At 45.4% G+C, this 20,628-nt stretch overlaps 1 protein-coding gene and 1 long non-coding RNA gene across 2 annotated transcripts; both read right to left on the bottom strand.

Annotated features, from left to right (window-relative positions):
* Window positions 1–925: 925 nt before the first annotated feature.
* On the bottom strand, window positions 926–3,804 carry LOC123090074 (uncharacterized). The gene has a single exon (XM_044511543.1). The coding sequence runs from the start codon at window positions 3,802–3,804 to the stop codon at window positions 1,036–1,038; it is 2,769 nt and encodes a 922-aa protein (XP_044367478.1). The 3' UTR covers window positions 926–1,035.
* Window positions 3,805–4,199: 395 nt separating this feature from the next.
* On the bottom strand, window positions 4,200–10,531 carry LOC123091941 (uncharacterized). The gene is made up of 3 exons (XR_006443880.1): window positions 10,174–10,531; window positions 9,821–10,061; window positions 4,200–4,901 (listed from the first exon to the last, which is right to left on the bottom strand). It is a non-coding gene; the product is annotated as an uncharacterized lncRNA (long non-coding RNA).
* Between the last annotated feature and the right edge of the window lie 10,097 nt (window positions 10,532–20,628).

The raw sequence follows: 20,628 nt of genomic DNA, 5'->3' as shown, positions 1-20,628 counted from the left end.
TACTAGTGAATATCATGTCCCTGTCAGTCACCATGGACACTGGCATACCATGTAACTTGAATACATTGTCAATGAATGCCTGTAAGACAGTGGTGACAGAGAAGGGATGTGCTAGGGAAATAAAATGAGAATATTTAGTAAATCTGTCAACTACCACCAAAATCACATCCTTGCCTTGTGATCTTGGGAGTCCCTCCACAAAGTCCATGGAAATGTGCCTCCAAGCCATATCAGGGATGGGAAGGGGGTCAAGCAATGCAGGGTAGTGGCAATGTTCTCCTTTTGCTCTCTGACAGACAGGGCACTGTTGAATAAATTGCTCCACTGCAGACTTAAGATTAGGCCAATAGAAAATTCTTTTAATTCTATGGTAGGTGGCTCTAATTCCAGAATGTCCTCCAATTGGGGATGAGTGAAAAGTAAGGAGCAGATTATGTCTGAATTCTTCATTTGTTCCAACATAAATTCTGTCCTTATACCTGAGAATGCCAGCAGTATAGGTGTACAGGGGAAGATCATTGGCCCCACTGGTAAGTTGAGCTATCAGTGTTTTGCATCTCTCATCAGAACCGTAGGAGTGCTCTAGCTTTTCAGTCCAGCTAGGCACTACACTGGAGATTGCCATCATTTGGGGTTTCCTGGACAGAGCATCATCAGCCTTGTTCTCCTTACCTTTCTTGTATTCAATTGTATAAGTAAACTCAACCAACTTCAACATGAGCTTATGTTGTATTCCTTCAGAAATTCGCTGTTCTGTGATGAACTTAAGGCTCTGGTGATCTGTTTTAATTAGTAAGGAAGAACCTAGGAAATAATGCCTCCATTTCCTCAAGGATTCCAAGATTGCTATGGCTTCTTTTTCATAGGTGGATAGAGCAGTTGCTTTGGGCCCTAGAGACTTACTGTAGTAAGCAATTGGTTTGTGCTTTAGCATGAGAACAACTCCAATCCCAGCTCCAGATGCATCACACTCTAGTTCAAAAGGAATGGAGAAATCAGGCAATGCTAACACTGGTGCATGTGATAGACTGAACTTCAATTTCTCAAAAGCTTCTGTTTGTAGGGGGGCCATAGAAATGCATCCTTTTTTAGAAGATCATGGAGTGGTCTACAAATGAGGCCACAGTCCTTTATAAATCTTCTGTAGTAACCTGCCAGATCCAGGAAACTTCTTAATTCAGTTGTTGTAGATGGTATTGGCCATTGTTTTATAGCTGAGATTTTGTCAGGGTCTGTAGCAACCCCCTGAGCAGAAAGAACATGTCCAAGATATTCCACAGTAGGAGTACCAAAGGTGCATTTTGCTTGATTTAAAAAGAGCTGGTGTTTTTTGAGCAATTCCATTACTAAGGCCAGATGTTCCTTATGTTCTTCTGGAGTCTTACTGAAAATTAGTATATCATCAAAGAATACCAACACAAATTTCCTCAAATAGGGTGCAAAGATTTTGTTCATCAAGGCCTGGAAGGTAGCAGGTGCATTGGTGAGGCCAAAGGGCATAACCAAGAACTCAAAATGTCCAGAATAAGTTCTAAATGCAGTTTTGTGAACATCTTCAGTTTTCATTCTAATTTGATGATAACCAGATCTCAAGTCCAATTTGCTGAAGATAGCTGCTCCATGTAACTCATCTAGGAGGTCCTCTATGACAGGTATAGGAAACTTGTTTTTAACTGTTTGTGCATTCAATTTCCTGTAGTCTATGCAAAGTATCCAAGTTCCTCCTTTTTTTCTGACAAGGATAGCAGGAGAAGCATATGGGCTCATGCTGTGCTGAATTATGTGCCTGGAAAGCAACAGTTGAATTTGCTGTTCCATCTCATTTTTCTGTAAATGAGGGACTCTGTATGGTCTCACATTGGGGGGTGTGGTATCTTCTTTAAGAGGAATGGTGTGGTCACATTCTCTGGTGGGTGGCAGATTAGTTGGTTCTGTGAACAATTCCTTATATTGTTCCAAAACTGGCAAGGGTTCCTCTGTAATCTTTGGCTCAGGCTGGGTAGATATGCAACTATAGTTACTGACTTGGGTCATAAATTGGAGACTCATTGCAAAACCCACTGCTCCCTGTGAACATAACTTCTCTGCTTTTTCTGCAGAAATGAGCTTAGGTGGTTGTGCCACTGTACAATCTGCAAATGTTACAGACTGTGTCTTGTCCTTGTTGATAGTGGCAGTTCTTGCATCAAAGTCCATTGATAGAGGGCTGTGCTTTTTCAGAAAATCACACCCTAAAACAATATCATAGCCTTGGAAATCTAACACTGTTAGATCATTGGAGAAGTCCTCATTGTATATTTTGAAATTAGTGTTCGGTGCAACAGCTCCTGAATTTAAAGAACCACCACCAGCCACTGTCACTTTTTGAGTTGGGGTATTGACCAATTGGCAATTAGCCTTCAGGGAAAATTTGAGATCAATGAATGTATTAGTGCTCCCAGTATCTATTAGGGCTACTCCTTTTTTTCCTCCCAGAAAAATGCTCACTGCTATAGTGGATTCAGAGGAGTCCCCTGATACAGCTTGTGCAGAGATGTGCATACATTTATCTATTAGCTCTGTAAATTGCCATTCTGCAGTTAGTACTGCTAATTGTGCTTCTTCTTCAGGTGACATATCTTTAGGTTCATTCTCACTAACAATGGCATGTAGTGCAGGAGATTGTTTGCACTTATGACCAGGAACCCAAGGTCCATTGCATCTCCAACAAACCCCTGGTTTCCTTATAGCTGCTGCTGGAGGAGGGATTTGTAAGTTAGGAGCTGGCAGGATAGTAGTTTTGGACTGTCCAGAGTGAGTTTGAGACTGTTTTTCTTGGTGGTTGATGTAAGACAGATATTTTGCCTGCAGTCCACTTTCATAGTCTCTGGCAAGCCAATATGCCTGGCTTAGAGTAGTAGGTCTTTGTGGTCTCAAATTACATCGGATGCTGGGTTTAAGTCCATTGACAAAGCTCACTATATAATAGTTTTCTTGCAGGTATGGATGTTCATCCCTAACCACTGCCATTACTTCCTCAAACTTATCAGTATAAGCAGCTACTGACATAGTGTTCTGTTTGAGGCTATGGAATTTTTCCAGTATTTCATAAATGCTAGATTCTGCAAACCTGTCACATAATGCTCGGCAAAAATCTGGCCATGGTAATCTATTATTTTCCATTCTAGCACTCCTGACCCAATTATCAGCCCTCCCAACAATGTACGTCAATGCTAAATCCACTTTGCACTCATCAGGAATTTGAGCCAGCTGAAAATATTTGTTGACTTGTCTGATCCATCCCAAGGGATTATCCCCGCTGAAAGTAGGGAAATCTATCTTAGGACCTTTGGAAATGCTCTTCAGAAACTGCATTGCTCTGTCAGTTTGGTGTTGCATCGCAGTAATCACTACTGGTGGAGTTTGCTGACTGACATTTCTGCCTGTCAAACTGTTTAGCAGTTGCGTTTGCTGTCCCTGTGGCGTGGTAAGAGTTTCTCCTGTGGAATTTGCTGTTGTGGCCCCTGGATCCGGTTGGGTCTGTGGTTGTATGCTGGGTTGAACAACCAAAGAAGCAGACGCTTGGGGAACAGGGGAGGGAGGTTTCTCTGCTCGCATTTCACGTAGTATGGCGAAGATGTCTTGCTGTACCTTGGAATTATTCTCGACCAAGAGCTCAACCTTTCCCAATTGCTTTTCCAAGGATTCAACTATCTGAAGGCGCGTGTTCACCTGATCGATTTGATCTTGCATCTTATCTTCCTTCAAGCCCAGCACGGTCAACTCAGTCTGCAAGGCTTCGAGCTCTTCTGAGATCTCGTCCATGTGCTTGGTTCGGGTTGGCATGGTGATCTGCACGGCTCCGGAATTTCACTGCGGAACGAGTCCGAAACCCTCGCCGGTGACCTTTGCCTGCCGCCGCCAAAACTCCACTTCGCTCGCCTCTGATGCTGCACCAACCGGGGATACGCTACGGAATTTTACCACAGTGGAATTGTTCTGGCCGCAACCGAGTTTCTCCCCAATCTGCAGCCGATCGATGCCTACTCCAGGCCGCCTCTGATCCGCTGGTCTGCACCGTCGTCGGGATCCGAGACTGAATTTGGGGGATTTTATGAGAGATCCCAACCCCAGTTCGTAGTCAGATCCGATTCGCCTCCGAGGATTCACTGGCTCATGATACCAATTGATAGGACCTCAACACAACAACAACTCAACAATTACTCGAACTAGCCCCGCTTGATATTATCTCGAAATTCAGAGTTATAGATACAGGGGTTCAGATCGAGGATCTGCCCAATTTCTACCATGTACTCTAGGGTTCTTAAGGTAGCTAGCTATTACACTTGGAGAAAGGGGAAAGATGCTTTTCCAGAATGCTGGCTGGGCCTTTTATCGTTGGAGGCAGGTGACGAAGGCGTGGGACCGAAGGAGTCGTTGCCGTCACTGTTACTGTCTAGCTGGTGGCGGCAACAGTTGACGGTGAACAGGAAACTGGAGAGCCATCGATGGTCATTTAGCCCAATTGATCCCAGCGGTCCGATTCCCAGAGACTGAATTCTATTTCTTCAGAGCTAGTGTCTCGTTCTTCAGTTAACAGGAACAACTTGTCAGGGTCCTGACAGTCCAGCCGCCGTGTCTCCCCTGAATCTCACATTCACAGATCGTTCTTTATTGCTATCCTGCTGGATCCTTTGCATCTGGAGGAACGACAAGTAAATTAAGTATTTTTTACGCCCCCCCTCATGTACACTTGCAATTTTGGATTTCTGATTCTGAGATTGTAATTGCACTCCTTTCCGCTTCCTAATGTTCTTGTAGGTAGTGTTGAAGAGGGATGACCACGAATCCTTGGTGTCTCAGCATATGTATTTCCACGAAGAACACATTATCTCTTATTGCCTTGTTGCTTTTCTGCACACCTACAGCAAACGATTTGCTGCACCATGACATTGTGGACAACAACATAAATTATTCTTATTCAGCAGCATAAGTACGTTTAGGCACCGGAAGCTTTACCAATTGATGATGCAAACAAATAAGTGTTGTGTTTTTCTTTTGAGAGTTTGTTGTATAGTGGAATAGGAGGACTACAACAGGGGCTGATACCTACCTAATGATATACGACCAAAATCAATGTGATGCCTAAGATGTTTCACTGGTGGTGTAAACTTGTGTTAGTTTTTTTCAAGTAGTGAGCACATAAAAAAATATTTTGCATCCGGTGAAAGACGGAATTGTCTCTTTAAATCTGAAACAGCTAACTGTACTTCTCTTTCTCTTGCTGAAAGTTACAGGGTTGCACTTGTTTCTAAATCATTTTGTGATCAGTTGCCATTTGCATCCCTAAACCTGAGATTGTGGTTCAGTTTTAACTTTTGCCTACACACCAAAATAAAACCAGCAAGTGAGCATGCCTGTATTTACAAAGCAACAATGTAGTAGTTCTAAACTTCCAAGCGCAAGAGTCTAATGCATTTTCAAAGGTGTATAGTTCAGATTGTGCAGTCAGCCATCAAAATAAATTTGCTAGCCAATCACTTACTCTTCTTTGACCATAATTAATATCTAGTGACTAACCCCTTATCCTTTCCCATCTCCTCCCCACCGCCCTGGGTTACCAGAATTAGATGGACATGTCATATATGAAGTAGCGGCTAGAATGTAGCATGCCAGTGCATCGAGGGATTCCGCTGTGTAATACTTGTCACTGCAGCTATGTCCATGAAAACTCAAAGGTATGCTTTCATTACATCACTTGCCAAGTTCACATCACTTCAGTCTGCTGTGTATGTCAAGCAGAAAATATTGAAGCCATTAAGGTTTGTTCTGCATATCTGGTGTGAATAATCTCGTGTAGGTTAATTGGCTTGCAGCAAGGTGAAACCCCACTTTGTAGTTTCTCTTCTTCACATGTTGCAGTAGCAAAGCCGGCTAACTATGAGGGAGCCAAACTGCAGTTTTTTGCATCTTAATTTGAGCATAATGATGCACTTGGCTTCATGCACTTTATTACAAGCATATGTTGTAGTGCTAACTGCAGTTTGTTGTATCATACTTTGAGCATAATTATAACATCAGTTTTTCCATTCTCACATGCACATCTCTACAAATGTACTGTAGAAACTTGTTACTTGGGAGCCAAACTGAATATTTCTATCTTTTAGAGATCAACAATACACACATGATCAGTATTTTTCAGTGAGTGTTGTAATTCAGTAACAGAAATTCTAGTTGTAGAGGAGCTAGGTCCCTGGAAAATCAGCACAGGTTATACTGCATATGAAATAGATCAGAACCTCTTTTCTCAACAAAAAAAAATCATGACCTTCACACCTTAATTGAGCCATGCAGAAAATTGCAAATTTCACGATTCTAATTAACCCCATGTATGATCGCAACTTTACAAGTTAAAGCATACAGTATGGTAAAATGTTCTCAAGTTAAAGCCAATGAACTAACTATCCACACAACTACTGTCTTTCAGATAAAGATTATTTTTACATGTATCACCTGACCATTTTGGTCTAACTATATTGCTAATTATGATTTTGTTAATTTACATGACATTAGAGGTACACATTGAGTCTCTTCCTATTTCAAAGTTGTATATATCACATGTTGGTCTTTCGCTCATCAAGTGTCAGTTCAATTAAATTTGAACAACTATATTAAGTTTGGTCCTTGGAGGTCAACTAAATTTCAAGTACATTACATACTTCATCCCTCTTACAACTAGTATTACGGTTTCTTAGGGAATGTGAAAGACATACCAGAGGGAGGCAAAGAGAGAGAAGACATCTATGTCGAGGGTAATGATGATCCATATGGCGATGAGCAGTATGATAACTATGGCAATGATGGTGATGAATTTGATGATCTCTTCAAGTAATGCAATAAAGAGAATTTCCCGAAATTCATGGCAAACTTAGCTTATGCAAAATATTTGTACAATAATATCTTAGTTACTATTTTGTTTTGCATTTGACACTTCCAAGATGGATCATTACGGTCAATGTAATTTGGATGCAACTCATTGGGCTTGTGATACTTTCTGAGGTTATGTTAAATATAATATTATGGTCTTTTGTGATGTGTGCTTGTGTAATTATGTGACACATTTAAGCCAATATTGTGAAATGCTACCGTTGTGAATCACAGTTCCCTTTTGTGCAACACCCTCCTGTCAAAGCAATACAGGAGGTGTAACTAATGCCATACACGAATTATAAAATTGACGGTGTTCATTGGACTCTCAAATAAAAGATTCCCCAAAGGGGTGTATCGACTATCGGCAATCATATTAGCTGAGGGCTTGGTTCCCCTCAAGGTAGTCACTAACCCTGTCGGGTGAAGTATACCGTCGACCATTATAAAATCCGACGGTGAGCAATAATTGTCTGAAATGATACACCCGACGGGTAACCCTAGGCTATAAGGGTCGTCAAGTTATTGCGAGCTGGCTCGCGACCAACACATATCCGACGGTTCACCGTCAGCTTATTACCGTGGGTGAAGGTTTTAGTCGACCGTACCGTCGGCTATTAGTGTAATGGCCGACAAAGCAAAGCCGACGGGAGATGGCCGACGGTGAACCGTCGGCTATAAGGATATCCGACGGTGAACTAAAATATTCGACGGTAATTTGACTGTCGGTTATAAGGGGATTTCTAGTAGTGAATAGCTACACTATAGGGTTAACATCAGAAGTGCTGTAGAGGTCTCGCCTTCGGCACTCGATAGTAACCCAGCAGTGTCGAGCAACTAAGGGGAAAGTGATGTGCAGTGCTGGGGCCTGGTCTTCGATCCTGTTGATCGGGTCTTCGATGATGAAGCAGGGGCAACAAGGACAAGGTGGGGGTCACTGATGGATCACTAACCAACCTATCCTAAGCAGTTTAGGATAAGCAGGTAAGGTAACAATAAGCAGGTTACAAAAGAAGGCTATGCATCAAAATAGGAGCAAACAATAACAATAGCAAAATCTAATGCAAGCATGAGAGAATGGAATGGGCGATATCGGGGTGATCAAGGGGGGGGGGGGGTTGCGTGGTTGCTCTGGCAAGGAGGGGTGGTCGTCGACGTAGTCGATCACAGGGGCAACATCGGTCTCGGGGTCTACCGGAGAGAAGAGGGGCAAGAAACACTAAATATAAAGCAAACATAGTATCACAAAGCATAACGTGGCAATAAGCTGTGCCGGGTGTGATCTAACGTATGGCTACATGATATAGGTGAAGGGGGAATTCAACCGGGAATGTATTCCTGGTTCCGGACCTATGTCAGACAAATGACCGGAGGGGGAATGTTCCATGTTCATATAGTTAGAAGCATCTGACAGGTAAACGGACCACGTATCCGAATTCATCAAATTTTTCTGAGTAACTTTCATGGAGAAAACATTTTCATCGGAGCTACGGTTTAATTTCTATGAATTTTCAAAGTTTGAACAATATTCTAGAATTATTAATTCTGAAAAAAAACACCAGTTAAAACTGGGTGCACCCGATGCAGTACACCCACGGGTGCACCAGAGGATGACAATGGGTCCAGTCAACTGTTGACTCAGCAGTTGACTGGTCCATGGTTGACCAGTCAGTGGGTCCGATGGGACCCACGCGTTAGTGACTCAGGGCCTAAATATAGTTTTTATTAAAAACTAATAGGTTTTAGTTAGTGGCCTGGGGCCCAGTTGTCAGTGGGGTTTAGGTGAGTGGGTTAGAGTTAGGGGGGGGGGGTTAGCCCCCAAATTAAGAGAGGCAGGGGGCGGCTGGGCTCGCACGGGCGCATGGCGCCGGCGGCCTTGCCCAGCAGCGGCAAGGGGCGGGGAGCAGGGTGAGGCTCTGGGCGGCGGCGGCCCTGGCAGGTGCGGCCAGACGCCTGTTGGCGCGACCGAAGCGGCTAAGGCGGCGGGGTGTGAGGCAAGCAGCAGTGCTCGGGGCGACAGCAAGCGACGCAAGGGCCGGCGGGTGTAAGCGGGCGCGACGGCCAAGGGTGCGGCCAGGCGAGGCCGGACGCTCGGCTGCAAGGGACGCGGCCAGAGTGAGAAGCGGCCAGAGCCGGGCACGGCGGATGCGCGCACAGAAGGCGCAGTGTAGCAGCGAGTACGGGAGCGCGGTGCTCCTTTGGCCATGGCAGACGGTGGCTTCGGCCTCCAGTAGTGTGACGTCTATGGTGCACGGGGAAGCAAGGAGAGGTGTAGGGGGACCGGGGGCTCACAACGAGTTCGGGGAGGAGCTCAGGGTAGCCGGGGATGCTCGGAGTCGACCGAATCGATGACGAGCAAGTGGCGGCGCTCGAGGATGAAGATGGCCGATGACGATGGCTTGGGGAGGTCCCTGCTTGTGAGCATTGTCGTGGAGGTAGAGGACGTCGAGGCGCAGCTCCTGGCACCTTCGAGCGGGACGGGCTGGTTTCGGAGCGTGTCAACGACGAGGCGGCGGCGGCGGTCGCGTACGGTTGCCTCTCCAGATCGGGGGGGCGACGACGTTCTTATCCACCAGGAGGACCGCGGGATGGCTGCAGAGCCGGTCCTGAGATTTCAGGGGCCCGGGGCGAAACTATAATCCGGGGCCCTTAGTATAATCGTCTAACTAGTAATCATCATATTAGATATAATTCCACGCACCTCTCCATTACTCATTTCTCTTGAGTAAGGACTATACAAAAATGTTTTAAAGTTTTATGCAAAGGATATTTAGTGTTTTCTTATTTTCTTTTAGGCCCATTTTCCACTAATATGTCCCTCGTTTTGTTATCAAGACTACCGTAATAATCGGTTTCTCAAGAAAACCTGCATATTCTGCCGCTTTGAATTAAATATAGGCTCGTGATCACTCACATTGGTATCATCCATGTTGATGTCAACATCATCTTTTATAAGGGTATGACCATCATCTTTCGGAATGACTTTTGATCAACTGCGAGAACTATCGGCAACTCCTCTTGATTTCTTGAAGTGCTCGTATTGCTCTTATAATATTTTAAAATGGTCGTTTTAATGCCTCTTTCTCCTCATCCGCCTCCTTCTTTTTTCTTTTATGACTTGCGGATGGATACTTTCTACCCAGAGCCGACATGACCTTGATGAAATTTAAAGGAACAATTAGCAGAAAGCTAATTAGAATATTAGATTAATTACGTATGATCTTCATCTAATATCATGAAAAAATCTGGTAGGGCATAATATAGTACCTTGTCTCTGTAATCTAATCTGCCTATGTGTGCTCAATCCTCGAAGATTTGATCGCCCAGCCAGCAATTCCATATTGACATGTTGATTCGGGAATTAGGATTAAGAAAACCAGGAAGAGCACTGAACACTAGAAGAGAGGGCAGACCGCACGGCAGAGCCGCAGAGGGCACGAGGAGAGATGTACCTACTGGCTGCTGCAGTCCGCGATCGTCGTCTCGTTCCGTCGTTCGTCGGACGGTCGGAGGCCGTAGAGACGCAGAGTTGAAGACGACGATTAGACGAACAGAACAGCGGTATCAGCGGAAGAACGACCGAACGATCACGAAGAAAAAGGAAACCGTGAATCCAGCGATTCCTTTCCTGTGCACGTCTTGTGCCTATACGTGGACGTGGTGCAAACATTGGCAAGGCCCACATCTCTCTCTTTCTTTCCTAGGCTGAGCCGTCGCTGACTTCGCCACTTTGCCTTCATTTTTTATTTTCGCTCGAAGTAATACATATACGTGCACATACCCTGGGAGGGGGCCCCTGACTTTTGGGGGCCCGGGGCGGCCGCCCCGTTCGCCCTCCCTCAGGACCGGCCCTGGATGGCTGACACGACGAAGGCAGCGGCCATGGTGGGGGTGGATGCATGCCACGCCATGGCCCCTATCTCCTCTCTGTACAAAGGAACATAGGAGTGGGAAAAAGGCTGTGGTGGGCTGGGCGATGTGCACTGTGGTCACATGTGGCCCAAAGACACAGTAGGATTTCAGTCTTTTCCTTTTTTTACCTTTCTGCTTTTTCATTTCACCACTGCTTGACATTTTAATTTATTACCAACTGAGTTTTTTTCAACATGAAACTTGTCACATAATTAGTGGTCATTATTTTGGAGAGTCCCACAAAGTTTCAAGTGGTTTGGGAAATGTAAGACTACTTGTTAAAATTTTAAACGACCGAATTAAATGTTGCTGGGCCACTTTATATTTTCCTAGGGATTAAAGGGAGAGCCAAATGATGTTGGTTGACACATGATAATTAGCTAGTGAATATTTGCAACCCAACGAACATTTTTGTTTTGACATTTGGAAACTTTATTTGTTTGACTTAACTTTAAATTTGAAATTTGAACTGGGTTTCGAACCATCGGGAGTTTATCAACAGTAATCGTGGTGATGTGACACCATTAGCAGAGGATTACTGTAGCTTAATTACCCGGGCGTTACAAATCTCCTCCACTACAAGAAATCTCGTCCCGAGATTTAAGGGGTGGAGTAAGGGGGAAAGACTCGGGAAGGACGGAGTTCAGCACAAGATAGGTACCTAGGGGCTATCTCAGTGAACATGGCATAATGCCATGTCGTGAGTCGAAATTCAAGAAAGACGTCGAGAGCAAGGTAAGGAGGTACAATAAGAAGCTTCAACCGGGTAGGCAATCATTCATTGCCTTAAAACAGAGGGTGAAAGGGGCTCAGAGCAATGTGAAAAAGCATTGCGTATGATACCAAAATAGATCACTAGGTAGGTCACTCGTGATTTACATACGAAGCCAAGCACGAGGGACAACTTTGGAAACAGGGGTGTACATTTGTCAGGTTTCGATCCTGTGGAACTGTGGGTTATGGGCCCACCATGTGGGTTAAAAGCAGGAAGGGTGCTAACATTTTGTACGGTCGTAATAACAAGGCAGGTCAGAGGATAGCCTGTCAGTTATGTTGGCAACAACGTTGGTACTAAGGGTGAGGGACGAAGAGAACCATTTTCCTTCTCGTTGAACGAGGCGGACTAGTAGGCAAAGTTCTCGTCCATTGGTGGTTACCGGAATGTCATCAACATTAGTAACAGGGTCGTACTGAATGAACTGTACCTTGAGGTGTTTTTATAAGCAAGGAATTATTTCTTGTTTTATCATATAGATCAAAAGAAAGACTAACAAACCAATGGAAAGGAAAATGTGTTTACACACACGAATTAGGAGTATATCCTTCCCAAGGGGAAGCGGAGCAGGATATACATGATCTAACAACAAGTTCAAAAGCATTTAGATAAAGGGGGCGAGGGAAGAATCTTGATATTACCCATACAACGGTGTTTGGATAATAGATCAAGAAACATTTGACAATGTGCTTCCAATGTTCTTGTTGATATTCGGAATACCTCAGTCATGCTTCGAGGTAGCATTAACATGGTGTTCCAAGTAGGGGCTGGAGTTGAAGATCACAAGAAATACTCAAGGAACAATTGCAGGAATAGCAAGGAGTCAAAGGTATAACCAAGACATGATCAAACATGTGTTGGAAAGAAGACAAGGGGGGTTGTCGATGATAACTGAAATCATCAAAGGTCAAGGATGGTATTTCTCATCATGAATTTAATTAATATCCTGGAAGAGCTCAGGATGTTGATGATGATCACGATACATTTGTCGAGAAATTTCATGAAGATGTAATCGATTGGCGATGACATCAAGTCAAAGGAATGAAGAAGCATAAGGTTATTGGAACCACATGTATGGCACAAACTCGAAAACAAGCTTGTTGTTCAAGGCGAAATGATATGATGAGGAAGAGCGAAATATGCTTAGCTCATCGTCCAAAATTGTGCTCCGGGAAGAAGAACCAGGTAGCACAATTAAAATTTGGCATGATAATGATATTGTCGACCAGGCTAGGATTGACTAGAAGGATTATTAAACTCGTAAGCAACAAAAAATACTTAGAGTTATTGAATCAGAGTGTGGAATCGATTCACTTATCGGTGTTCTCAGTTGACAAACAACCCAGAACCCTTGATGTGACAAAGACATGGGTAAGGTAGTACTCCATCAAAAGTTCATAAGATGTAGTGCAATGGCATGATATCCTCAAGATACCAGGGGTAATACTCGAAGGTAGATCATAATAGAGGTTGGGCAGGCGTATTGACCTGCAGAAGACAAGTGATTTAACTTGTCCAAGAAATGGGACCAAAGAAGGACAATCATGGTTGAAACCACGGTTGCGAAGGATCAATTCACTGATACCAGATGAACTTATAACAAGGGGTAATTGTTTTTACGAGCAGCTTCCATGATACGTTCTACATCGGGCCCATGGGCATGAACACTAAGGTTCAAGGTCACCTCCCACTTCTTCAATGCATAACCTTTCATTCACTCCTTGTTTTCGAAGAATTTGTAGTGCGAAAGATTTATCTGGTGAAGCACCAGAAGAGTATGACTCACATCTCTTTCGAGTTCACTCGGACTAGGGAAGGAATAGATTCAACTTGTAGGGGTATCTTAGGAACATATACCACTAAGTTCCAGAGCGTATAACATCAGCTCAATAGCAGAGCATGGTTGACAATAAGCAGAGGGTACAATTTATCAAAGGCATTATGTATGAGGGGAAGAACTCAAGGATTAGAGAATAGGCAGGAACGGTTAGATAATAATCCACCAAAGGATATGGCTGACCACAAAGAATCTGATGTGAGTAACAATGCTCAACCAGAAGAAGAAATAGTGCAAAGTCATCGGATTATAGAAGCAGCTGAATAATTTCGATGTTCAAGTTGAAGGGAACTAGGTGGACAATCAATTACAACATGATTGGCCGAGATCCAACTCATGTCCAAAATGACATATGAGCAAGAAGGTCAAATTTTAGGGTTTGACTGATGATTGCGAGCAACGCAACATATTGAATCAATAGGCTTAGGATGACAATGACAAAGGATGTCAATGAATATTGTCGGACATATGGATTTAACCATAATGCAGGCAGACAAGACTTTCGGGAGCACTAGGCTATAGAGGATCATCGGGAGATCGAATTGCATTCGAAGAATTTTGTGAGACATATGATCAACTGGGGATGAACGAATCCCCGATAAGTGTGAAGAATTATTCGTATGGGTATTCAGGCGGAAAAGGAGCTGCAAGGCAGCAGGCGCAAAAGATTCTCGGAAAAATTGCAAAGTATTTCAGTGTATCTTGTAGGAACAAGAGCAATTGGAAAAGAAGGTATGGATGGCAAGTGTATGTAGCTATCCATGGGGATTTATCGGTGGTAGGGAATTGCAACGGCGAAGGGAACAAGGGTCTCGGGAAAGCATCGAAGAGTATCTTCCGAATCTTCTGGTGCACCAAGCGACCATCTAGAATGAGGGGCTCTCCGGGAGGAAGTAGTTACGAGAACCTAAGGTTAGAGTTAGTAAAATCTTTAACCCGAATAGAAGATAGATTAGGGTCCCAGAGTAAAGACGAGGAATAAAAGATCCTAATACCACCCAATGGCAACGTGGGCCCGTAAGCCACACAGAAATGTTAGTAAAATTTTTGTAGTGACTAGAATCGACTTCGGCCAAGGAGTTGAAAGGGGGCTACCTACAGGCAGTCGGCTCTGATACCAACTTGTGACGCCCTCGATTTAATCGTACACTAATCATACACGCAAATGTGTACGATCAAGATCAAGGACTCACGAGAAGATATCACAACACAACTCTAGACACAAATTAAAATAATACAAGCTTTATATTACAAGCCAGGGGCCTCGAGGGCTCGAATACATAAGCTCAAATACAAAAGAGTCAGCGGAAGCAACAATATCTGAGTACAGACATAACTTAGACAAGTTTGCCTTAAGAAGGCTAGCGCAAAAGCAACAACGATCGAAAAGGCAAGGCCTCCTGCCTGGGAGCCTCCTAACTACTCCTGATCGTCGGCGGTCTCCACGTAGTAGTAGGCATTGGGGTGGCATCTGGCTCCTGGGCTCCGACATCTGGTTGCATCAACCGGAAATAAAAAGAAAGGGGGAAAAGGGGAGCAAAGCAACCGTGAGTACTCATCCAAAGTACTCGCAAGCAGGGATCTACACTACATATGCAACATTATCAAAGAAAGGTTGTATATGTGGACGGGGCTGCAGAAATGCCAGAATAGAGAGAAGGCCTAGTCCTATCGAAGACTAGCATCTTCTGAAAACCACAATCTTGCCGCAAACAGGAGGGAGTAGAGTAGCATAAGATAAAGTAGTAGTAGTGTTATTCAACCTCGGCCAGAGATCCTTTCTCGACTCCCTGCGAGAAAGCAATCCCAGAGCCATACTATCCATTTCTCATCACAATCCAATTCTCATCACAAGTATCCAATTCTAGTTGTATCAATCGGGACACAACTCCAAGTGTCCGTTACCGTAGGATAGGCTATCGATAGATGTTTTCTTCCCTACACGGGTGCACCAACTTACCCACCACGCTCGATTAACTCTAGCCGGACACACTTTCCTGGGTCATGCCCGGCCTCGGCCAAACAATACGCGGCAACCCGACCTAGGCTTATTAGAGAGGCCAGCACGCCGGACTAAACCTATACCCCCAGGGGTCATGGGCTATCGCCCCGAAAACTCCTGCATGTTGCGTACGCGGCCGGTGAGCAGACCTAGCTACCTCCTTTAAAAAAGTAGGTGCTTACCAGTCCAACCCGGCGCGCGCCGCTCAGTCGCTGACGTCTATTAAGCTTCAGCTGATGTATACGACGCAGAACGCCCATACTATGCCCACGTGATGGTTAGTGCGATCAGGCCAGAGGCCCCTCGGATCAAATATCCAAATCGTAGTGGATTAGGAACACGCGGTAACAAGCAAAGACTCACGAAAGATGTGACCCCGTTGCCCCATCTCGAGGACTTGCGGCAAGGGCTAAGAATGCCCGTCCACGCCTTGTAATTATCTCCTGGGCACCCTCCAGGTCAACCCGACTCCACATCACTCGCAATTATGCTCGCGCGGGTACCCCTCAGGGTCGACCCGTCTTTAGTAACATGGTTCAGTGTAAAGTCATAGTAATCATAGTAACTGTGTGTCTAAACATCAAGGGGAAAACCCGAGGAATCACCCCCGGTGAATTCCACTCGATGTAATCATCAAGGTGAACGTAAGAGGAATCACCCCCAAGGTTCACACTTGAGGGGTTGCACGACAGAGTCGTATCGGAAGTGGTTAAGGCGGAATCACCCTCGATGACCACGACCGAATAGCTACACTACATGGTTAATATAAGAAGTGCTGTAGAGGTCTCACCCTCGGCACTCGATAGTAACCTAGAAGTGTCGAGCAACTAAGGGTAAAGTGATGTGCGGTGCCGGGGCCTGGTCTTCAATCCCGTTGATTGGGTCTTCGATGACGAAGCATGGGCAACAAGGACAAGGTGGGGGTCACTGATGGATCACTAACCAACCTATCCTAAGCAGTTTAGGATAAGCAGGTAAGGTAACAATAAGCAGGTTACAAAAGCAGGCTATGCATCAGAATAGGAGCAAACAATAACAATAGAAAAATCTAATGCAATCATGAGAGAATGCAATGGGTGATATCGAGATGATCAAAGGGGGGGGGGCTTGCCTGGTTGCTCTAGCAAGGAGGGGTCGTCGTCGACGTAGTCGATCACAGGGGTAGCATCGGTCTTGGGGTCTACCGGAGAGAAGAGGGGGAAGAAACAGTAAATATAAAGCAAACATAGCATCACAAAGCATAACGTGGCTATAAGTTGTGCCGGGTGTGACATAATGTATGGCTACACGATATAGGCGAAGGGGGAATTCATTCGGGAATGTATTCCAGGTTCCGGACCTGTGTCAGACAGATGACCGGAGGGGGAATGTTCCATGTTCAGATAGTAAGAGGCATCTGACAAGTAAACGGACCACGTATCCGGATTCATCACATTTTACTGAGCAACTTTCATGTAGAAAACATTGTCATCAGAGTTACGGTTTAATTTCTATGAATTTTCAAAGTTTGAACAATATTCTAGAATTATTAATTCTGAAAAAAAACACCGGTTAAAACTGGGTGCACCCGGTGCAGTACACCCACAGGTGCACTAGAGGCTGACATTGGGTCCAATCAACTGCTGACTCAGGAGTTGACTGGTCGATGGTTGACTAGTTAGTGGGTCCGGTGGGACCCGCGCGTCAGTGACTCAGGGTCTAAATACAGTTTATATTAAAAACTAATATGTTTTAGTTAGTGGCCTCGGGCCGAGCTGTTAGTGGGGTTTAGGTGAGTGGGTTAGAGTTAGTGGGGGGGGGGGGGGGGTTAGCCCCCAAATTAACAAAGGCAGGGGGCAGCTGGGCTCGCACGGGCGCATTGCGCCGGCGGCCTTGCCCAGCAGCGGCAAGGGGCGGGGAGCAGGGTGAGGCTCCGGGCGGCGGCGGCCCTGTTGGCGCGACCGAAGCGGCTAAGGCGGCGGGGTGTGAGGCAAGCAGCAGTGCTCGGGGCGACAGCGAGCGGTGCAAGGGCCGGCGAGTGTAAGCGGGCGCGACGGCCAAGGGTGCGGCCAGGCGAGGCCGCACGCGCGGCTGCGAGGGACGCGGCCAGAGTGAGAAGCGGCCAGCACCAGGCGCGGCGGATGCGTGCACAGAAGTTGCGGTGCAGCGGCGAGGACGGTAGCGCGGGGCTCCCTGGCCATGGCAGACGGTGGCTTCGGCCTCCAGTAGTGTGACGTCTACGGTGCACGGGGAAGCAAGGAGAGGTGTAGGGGGATTGGGGCTAACAACAAGTTCGAGGAGGAGCTCAGGGTGGCCGGGGATGCTCGGAGTCGACCGAATCAAAGGCGAGCAAGTGGCGGCACTTGAGGATGAAGATGGACGATGACCACGGCTTGGGGAGGTCCCTGCTCGTGAGCTTTGTCGTGGAGGTAGAGGATGTCGAGGTGCAGCTCCTGGCACCTTCGAGCGGGAAGGGGTGGTTTCGGAGCGTGTCAACGACGAGGTAGCGGCGGCGGTCGCGTACGGTTGCCTCTCCAGATCAGGTAGGAGAGCAAGGGGGAAGGAAAGTGGGCGCTAGGGTTCACCAGGGGGGGGGGCGACGATGTTCTTATCCACCAGGAGGACCGCGAGATGGCCGACACGACGAAGGCAGCGGCTATGGTGGGGGTGGATGCATGCCACGCCATGGCCCCCATCTCCTCTCTGTACAGAGGAATAGAGGAAGGGGAAAAGGCTGTGGTGGGCTTGGCGATGTGCACTGTGGTCACATGTGGCCCAAAGACACAGTAGGATTTTAGTCTTTTCCTTTTTTTACCTTCCTGCTATTCATTTCACCACTCCTTGACATTTTAATTAATTACCAAATGAGTTTTGTTCAACATGAAACTTGTCACATAATTAGTGGTCATTATTTTGGAGAGTCCCACAAAGTTTCAAGTGGTTTGGGAAATGTAAGACTACTTGTTGAAATTTTAAACGATCGAATTAAATGTTGCTGGGCCACTTTATATTTTCCTAGAGGTAAAGGGAGAGCCAAATGATGTTGGTTGCCACATGATTATTAGCTAGTGAATATTTGCAACCAAACGAACATTTTTGTTTTGACATTTGGAAACTTTATTTGTTTGACTTAACTTTAAATTTCAAATTTGAACTGGGTTTCAAACCATCGGGAGTTTACCAACAGTAATCGTGGTGATGTGGCACCATCAACAGAGGATTACTGTAGCTTAATTACCCGGGTGTTACATAACCCCTCTGTTGAGAATACCACTACTATTGCTGATGAGGATGCTAGGTTGAAGACACTGCTTGAGACAGTGATGTACAAAAGTCTCAAAGGGCATCAGACATTATGTGATGTCCTCAAAAAGCAGATCCTGAACCGAAACCCTAGGAAAGAGGGTGTTGGGTTCGAGAGGAAAATGAATGTTGATGGGTCGTACTGGAAGCCTGAGCAGTACCCCAAAACCACATGGGTTGCTGCAACGGAACCTTTAGTAGATCCATCCACCTTATTTGGTTTCACTTGTGCTAACCCTATTATCATTGATGAATCCTTTGATGCAAACTATAAACTGTTTAAGAATCTGAATGGCGAAGTGTTTGCCAGGTATATTGGTACTAACTGCAGGAATGGGCCACCTATGAAGAAGATATGGGTACCCAAAAGTTGTCTTGAGAATCTTCCAGTGAATGTCATCATGACACCACCTGTGAAGAAGACAAACCCCATACCAAAGGCTTCATATGGTCCAAAAGCTTCATCCAGATCGAGGACTCATCTGAGTCACCCTAACGTCAATGTTTTGCAGGGAAATCATACTCAGACCCATGAATATGAGCGTGTTTACTCAAACCGCTATGTTCATAGAACTAAGAACTTCTCTGCTTATTCCTATGAGTATTATTCACCTCCTGCAAGGCTATTTACTAGGGCTCCAAAGCCGAAGTTCTCAGATGCTGCACTTAGGCTCATTGCTTCTAAGCCACCCCTGAAAATGTGGGTGGTTAAGAAAACTTAACTCTCTTTTGCAGGGAAAGGTCTCTAGCCAAATCAAAGGCGTCCAATGCTAATGCTTGGGACCATAAACATCTTGTGGGGCGCAAGATAAAATGCCCAAATGGTCTTACTATGTATTTCGTTCTAGGATTCCTTGACACTCATCCTATCTATCCTAACCAAGATATGAATTTCCATGTTCCACTTGTACGCCAAATGTTTATGCTTCACAACTCGCTTGGTGAAGCCTATCCCCCAAACTGCACTGTAGGCTATGACACCTCGTACTTCAGAATGGATTATGGACAGTGGATGCACTAACCACATGACTGGCGATCGAAGTCTTCTGATGGATTCAACGCTACGTCCATTGGACAAGAGTCACATCACATTTGCTGACACTGGTAAAAGCAAGGTATTGGGTCTAGGTAGAGTTGCAATATCAAGGGATCAACACATGGATAAAGTGATGCTTGTTGAATCCCTTGGTTTCAACTTAATGTCTGTCTCAATGCTTAGTGACTTAAACATGATTGTGGTATTTGGAAAGTATCGTTGCCTTGTACTAGTGGAATCTGACAAGTCTCTAGTCTTTGAAGGGTATCGAAAAGATGATCTGTACATGGTAGATTTCTCAGTAGGACCAAAAATGGCCGTATGTCTTCTAGCAAAAGCTTCAGAGTGCTGGCTTTCGCATCGAAGGCTAGGGCATGCTGGCATGAGGAACTTGCACACTCTCGCAAAGAAGAAGCATGTCGTGGGCATCAAAGGCGTCATGTTCAAGAAGGATCATCTGTGCGGTGCCTGCGAAGCTAGAAAGATGACTAGGGACAAGCATCCCTGAAGACAATCATGACTACATCTCAACCCTTCGAGCTGCTACACATGGACTTATTTGGCCCTACCCACTACTCTACTCTCACTACCACTGCTTGCCTCTATGGCTTTGTCATTGTTGATGATTACTCTAGATATACTTGGGTGCATATAATCCTCTACAAGAATGAAGTACAGGATGTCTTCAGACGCTTTGCCAATCGTGCCATGACGAACTATGGCGTCAAGATCATGCATATCAGAAGTGACAACGGCACCGAGTTCAAGAACACCGGCCTCGACCTTTATCTGGATACTATGGGAATCACTCATGAGTTCTCTGCTCCGTACACACCTCAGCAGAATGGCATCATGGAGCGCAAGAACAGAACCCTTAT

Source organism: Triticum aestivum, chromosome 4B (genome assembly GCF_018294505.1).
Source record: "Triticum aestivum cultivar Chinese Spring chromosome 4B, IWGSC CS RefSeq v2.1, whole genome shotgun sequence".
Taxonomy (NCBI): domain Eukaryota; kingdom Viridiplantae; phylum Streptophyta; class Magnoliopsida; order Poales; family Poaceae; genus Triticum; species Triticum aestivum.
The sequence above is the reverse complement of the archived record's forward strand: the minus strand, read 5'-3'. Positions and strand labels throughout refer to the sequence as shown.

What these genes read in the sequence shown, in the direction of transcription:
- LOC123090074 (XM_044511543.1), bottom strand. Translation starts at nt 3,804, where the DNA reads ATGGACGAGATCTCAGAAGAGCTCGAAGCCTTGCAGACTGAGTTGACC.